Source organism: Piliocolobus tephrosceles, chromosome 21 (genome assembly GCF_002776525.5).
Source record: "Piliocolobus tephrosceles isolate RC106 chromosome 21, ASM277652v3, whole genome shotgun sequence".
NCBI classification, from domain to species: domain Eukaryota; kingdom Metazoa; phylum Chordata; class Mammalia; order Primates; family Cercopithecidae; genus Piliocolobus; species Piliocolobus tephrosceles.
The window spans coordinates 41,710,772-41,716,771 of NC_045454.1; the positions used below are offsets into that span (position 1 = coordinate 41,710,772).

The window sequence follows — 6,000 nt, forward strand, 5'->3', positions numbered from 1 at the left end:
GCTGAGGTGGGTGGATCACCTGAGGTCAGGAGTTCGAGACCAGCCTGACCCACACGGAGAAACCCCATCTCTACTAAAAATACAAAATTAGCCGGGCTTGGTGGCGCATGCCTATAATCCCAGCTACTTGGGAAGGCTGAGGCAGGAGAATCGCTTGAACCCGAGAGGTGGAGGTTGTGGTGAGCCGAGATCACGCCATTGCACTCCAGCCTGGACAACAAGGCAAAATTCTGTCTCAAAAAAAAAAATAGGGTCTCACTCCGTCACCCAGGCTGGAGTACAGCAGTGCTGTCATAGCTCAATGTAACTTCAAACTCCCGGGCTCAAGCAATGCTCTCATCTCAGCCAAGTATAGTCCCAAGTAGTTAGGACTATAGGCACACTCCACCACACCTGGGTAATTTTTTAATTGTAGAAATAGAGTCTTGCTCTGTTGCCCAGGCTGGTCTTGAACTCCTGGCCTCAAGCGATCCTCCTGCCTCAGCCTCTCAAATTTTTTCACCATTTAAAATATTGTGGTAACATAGATAAAACATAAAATTTACCATCTGGCCAGGTGTGGTGGCTGACGCCTGTAATCCCAGCACTTTGGGAGGCTGAGGCGGGCGGATCACGGGAGGTCAGGAGTTCGAGACCAGCCTGGCCAACATGGCAAAACCCCGTCTCTACCAAAAATACAAATTAGCCAGGCGTGGTGGCACACGCCTGTAATCCCAGCTACTCATGAGGCTGAGGCAGAAGAATTGCTTGAATCCGGGAGGTGGAGGTTGCAGTGAGTCGAGATTACATCACTGCACTCCAACCTGGACGACAAAGCAAGACTCCATCTAAAAAAAAAAAAAAAAAAAAAAAAAAAAAAAATTAACCATCTTATCCATTTTTCAGTATATAATTCAATGGCATTAAGTACATTTGCATCGTTTGTTTGTGTGTGTTTTTTCTTGTGTTTGTTAGGGACAAGATCTCCCTATGTTGCCCAAACTGGTCTCACACTCCTGGGCTCAAGTGATCCTCCCCCCTCAGCCTCCCAAAGTCCTGGGATTATAGGTGTGAACCACCATGTCCAGCCCATTCACACTATTGCACAACCATCACCACCATCCATCTTTAGAACTTTCTTATCTTTCCAAACTGAAACTCTGTCCCCATTAAACACTCACTCCCATTCTCCTTCCCCCAGCCCCTGGCACCCACCGTTCTATTTTCTGTCTGTTTAAATCTGACAACTCTAGGGCCAGGCGCAGTGGTTCACACCTGTAACCCCAGCACTTTTGTAGTCCGAGGCAGATGGATCACTTGAGGTCAGGAGTTCGAGATCACCCTGGCCAACATGGTGAAACATTGTCTCTAGTAAAAACACAAAAATCATCCAGGCATGGTGGTGGGCACCTGGAGTCCCAACTATTCAGGAGGCTGAGGCAGGAGAATCACTTGAACCCGGGAGGCAGAGGTTGCAATGAGCCGAGATTGCACCACTGCAGTCCAGCCTGGACGATGGAGCAAGACTGTATCAAATAATAATAATAATAATAATAATAATAATAATAAATCTTGGCAACTCTAGGGACCTCCTGTGAATGGAATCATGCAATGTTTTTGTCCCTTTTGCATCTGGCTTCTTTCACTTAGCATAACATTGCTCCACCTCATTTTTTGGCTCTCCCAGGATTTTTTTTTTTTGGAGACAGAGTCCCGGTCTATCCCCCAGGCTGGAGTACAGTGGCATGATCTCGGCTCACTGCAACCTCTGCCTCCCAGGTTCAAGCGATTCTTCTGCCTCAGCCTCCCAAGTAGCTGGGATTACAAATGTCCACCACCATGCCCGGCTAATTTTTGTATTTTTAGTAGAGATGGGGTTTTGCCGTGTCGGCCACGCTGGTCTCTTAACTCCTGACTTCAAGTGATCCACCCGCCTCAGCCTCCCAAAGTGCTGGGATTACAAGTGTGAGCTACCGCGCCCGGCCTCTCCCAGAATTTCAATTTAGGCGCCCTGCACTTTGGGCAGAGATTGACATTGTGAATCTGTCTCCTGGCCACGCAGTATGTTTGTTTATTTCATGTGAATTTATTGCCAAGTTTAAAAAGAAAAATCAAGAGACTGACATAGCAACTGGCGTTTGCTCTCGCTCAGTTCCCTACTTATGAGTTCAAGCCCTGGCTCTGGCATGGTTTTTATGTTTTCTGTGGTCTGAGCTGGCCACACCCTGGTCTGGGGATGCTGTTGGCCATGCTGATGACCGAGTGTCTCATGCAACCAGCCCTGTCTATGTTACTCTTTGCCTGTGTCCAGCATTTGGTCACCGTTCTGTACTAAAGTTGAATGTTGCCTGTGGGCCTCATTAAGTCACTGTAGATGGCAAAAAAAATTTAAGGCTGGACATAGTGGCTCACGCCTATAATCCCAGCTATGCGAGAGGCCGAGGTGGGAGGATCCCTTGAGCTCTGGAGTTCAAGAGCAGCCTGGATAATATAACAAGACCCTGTCACAAAGAAAAAAAAAACAAAAAAAAAAACCCAACAACCTTTTTATCCATTAAAGGGAATTCAAATTAATTGGTCTTCAGAGTTGGCGCCCTGCGGGACAGGAAGGGGAAGCCCCGAGGAAATGCTGACACAGAAGGCACGCATGGGCTGGGCGGTGCTGCTCAGCCTGCAATCCCAGCACTTTGGAAGGAAGATCACTTGAGCTCAGGAGTTCAAGACCAGCCTGGGCAACATAGTGAAACCCCATCTCTACAAAAATTACAGAAAATTAGCCGGACACAGTGGTATGTGCCTTTACTGCTTGCCACTCAGGGGGCTGAGGCAGGAGAATCACTTGAACCCTGGAGGCACTGGTTACAGCGAGCCGAGATCGCATCACTGCATTCAAGCTTGGGTGAAGGGAGTGAAACCCTGTTTTAAAAAGCAGCCTGGGGGGACCTGAGTGGATTCCAAGACATTGGTGGCTACATGAAAAGGAAACTGGACTTTTATTCCATGCTATTGGCTGGCAGTCTAGGACCTCAGCGTCCAGGAAGTCACCTTTGTCCTCAGACCAACCTGGGTGGGTGTTTTGTTTTGTTGTCTTTTGTTTTGTTTCGTTTTTTTAGTCAGGATGTGTTTTTTTTTAATTTTTTTTTTTTTAATTTTCAAGACAGAGTCTCGCTCTGTCACCCAGGCTGGAGTGCAGTGGTGTGATCTCGGCTCACTGCAACCTCTGCCTCCCTGGTTCAAGTGATTCTCCTGCCTCAGCCTCCCTAGTAGCTGGGATTACAGTCATCCCCACCCCACCATGCCCAGTTAATTTTTGTATTTTTAGTAGAGATGGGGTTTCACCATGTTGGCCAGGCTGGTCTTGAACTGCTGACCTCGTGATCTGCCTGCCTCAGCCTCCCAGAGTGCTGGGATTACAGGCATGAGCCACCAGGCCCAACAGCGAAGACGTGTTTTTATCTGATTTATTTATTTATTTATTTATTTTAAGAGGCAGGGTCTTGCTCTGTTGCCCAGGCTGGAGTGCAATGGCATGATCTCTGCTCACTGCAACCTCCGCCTCCCAGGTTCAAGCAATTCTCCTGCTTCAGCCTCCTGAGTAGCTAGAATGACAGGTGTGCACCACCACGCCCGGCTAAAGTAGAGACAGGGTTTCACCATGTTAGCCAGGCTGGTCTCGAACTTCTGATCACAGGTGATCCGCCCGCCTCGGCCTCCCAGAGTGCTGGGATTACAGGCGTGAGCCACCGTGCCTGGCCGAACCTTATTTTTAGAGATCACTCAGGCTCGAGCCAGGAATATAGGACCACAGGGTTGTCACTTGTTGCTGACTAGCTGCTGGGCAGGCACCAAATAGGTTGGAACTGCATTCTGCCACCTGCTCAAGGGGTGATCTTGGAAGCTCTGTGCCTCAGTTTCCTCATCTGTAATAGTCCGAATTCCCTTTGAGGGCAAGGAAGACTGGATGTGGTAACACAAAAATCAGCCCTGTCACAGCTCCTGGCCCAGGGTTTATGACCCACAGGGCAGGAGCTATCAGGCTGTGGTGGTTTGGCTTTTATGACCAGGAGCAGACACCTCATTTCCTGTCCCTCCAGGCCTCCCACAAGTTCCTGCCGAATCGTCCTCATCACCCCCGGGGTCCAAGGTAGCCTCCCTTACACAGCCTGAGAAGACCACAGGCCGAGAGCCTGCCCAGGACACCAGCCACAGGGAGCCCACCAGGCAGGCAGCCTCCCGAGAGACCGAGCAGGCCGGGGGCACCGGTAAGTGGTGGGTGGCCGCCAGGAGGGATGGGGCACCCAGATGTCACCGGCTCGGAGTCTGGCCCTGAAGGCGTCTCACAACACCTCCTCTGTTCTCCCCTCCAGGCGGGCCCCCAGCAGGCGTGCGATCTATCATGAAACGGAAAGAGGAGGTTGCAGACCCCACAGCCCACCGGAGGAGCCTCCAGTTCGTGGGGGTCAACGGCGGGTGAGAGGAGAAGACCCTCCCTACCCCACACTTCCTGCCCCTCCTCCATTCATCCATGCACGAGAGCCTCCTAATTTCCTCATTCCAAGCCCCTTGCTTTGATTCATTCATTTAATCAAACCACAATACAGAGATGAGGAAACTGAGGCACGGGGAGGCTGAGCGCGTTGCTGGAGCTCACTCAGTGACCCAGGAGTCAGCCCCAGGTGCCCTGGCTCAAGAACTCAAGGTGTAACCACTGCATAGCTCTACCCCACAGAAGGTGCCGGACTCCGCTTCCTGCCCTAATAGAGCTCATGGTCCAGTGGGGAGCTGGGCACCGATGGGTGGTTGGAGCCACTTACCAGGTTGTGGTTGGAGCCATGATGGGGAACACTCAGGTGGTACCGGGCCTCAAGAAAGACACAGGTGGCCCTAGGGCAGTCCCAGAAGGAGGAGACGCAGGTGCTGCAGGAGAAGTAGGAGCTAGCAAGGCGAAGAGAGGGCATGGGGAGGGCTCTCCTGGCAGGGGCATAGCGTGGATAAAAGCTCAGAGGCGGGAAAGCAGAGTGACACGAGAAGTGGGAGGCGCAGGGAGTGATGATTGGTTTGGGGCCCTGAATGCCAAGCCTAGAAGCTTGATTAGGTTTTGTCCAGAGCCAGCAAGAAACAGGAGAGCGCCCTCTTTGCAGTGGAACAGGAGGTCTGAATCACCTGTGTTTAGTAGGGTTCCAAGTGGCCGGGCACAGTGGCTCACATCTGTAATCCCAGCGCTTTGGGAAGCTGAGGCGTGTAGATCACTTGAGTTCAGGAGTTTGAGACCAGCCTGGCCAACTTGGTGAAATTTCATCTCTGTTAAAAATACAAAAAATAGCTGGGTGTGGTGGGTGCCTATAGTCTTAGCTACTTGGGAGGCTGAGGCAGGAGAATCACTTGAACCCAGGAGACAGAGGTTGCAGTGAACCGAGATTGCACCATTGCACTCCAGCCTGGGCGACAGAGCGAGACTCTGTCTCAAAAAGAAAAGGCTAGAGGCGGCTGTGCGCAACGGCTCACACCTTTAATCCCAGCATTTTGGGATGCTGAGGCAGGCGGATCGCCTGAGCTCAGGAGTTCGAAATCAGCCTGGCCAACATGGCGAAACCCCGTCTCTACTAAAAGAATACAAAAATTAGCTGAGCACAGTGGTGCGAACCTGTAGTCCCAGCTATTTGGGAGGCTCAGGCAGAAGAATCGCTTGAACCCAGGAGGCAGAGGTTGCAGTGAGCCAAGATCACACCACTGCAGTCCAACCTGGGCAAAAGTCAGACCCTATCTTAAAAAGGCTGGGGATATGGCTGGGCGCAGTGGCTCACACCTGTAATCCCAACACTTTGGGAGGCCGAGGGGGGCAGATCACTTGCATTCAGGAGTTCAAGACCAGCCTGGCCAAATAGTGAAACTCTGTCTCTACTAAAAATACAAAAATTAACCATGCGTGGTGGCAAGCACCTGTAATCCCAGCTACCCGGGAGGCTGAGGCAGGAGAATTGCTTGAACCCAGGAGGTGGAGGTTGCAGTGAGCGCCACTGC

The 6,000-nt window shown here is 51.2% G+C and overlaps 1 protein-coding gene across 2 annotated transcripts in view; it reads left to right on the forward strand.

The window, feature by feature from the left end:
* Positions 1 to 6,000, forward strand: part of KANK2 (KN motif and ankyrin repeat domains 2) — a 32,616-nt gene that overhangs the window by 13,805 nt on the left and 12,811 nt on the right. For both annotated transcript variants that reach the window (XM_031934820.1, XM_031934821.1), the window contains exons 4-5: positions 4,074 to 4,241; positions 4,347 to 4,449. In XM_031934820.1, coding sequence (XP_031790680.1) covers positions 4,074 to 4,241; positions 4,347 to 4,449 — 271 coding nt within the window. The remainder of the gene's footprint in view (positions 1 to 4,073; positions 4,242 to 4,346; positions 4,450 to 6,000) is intronic.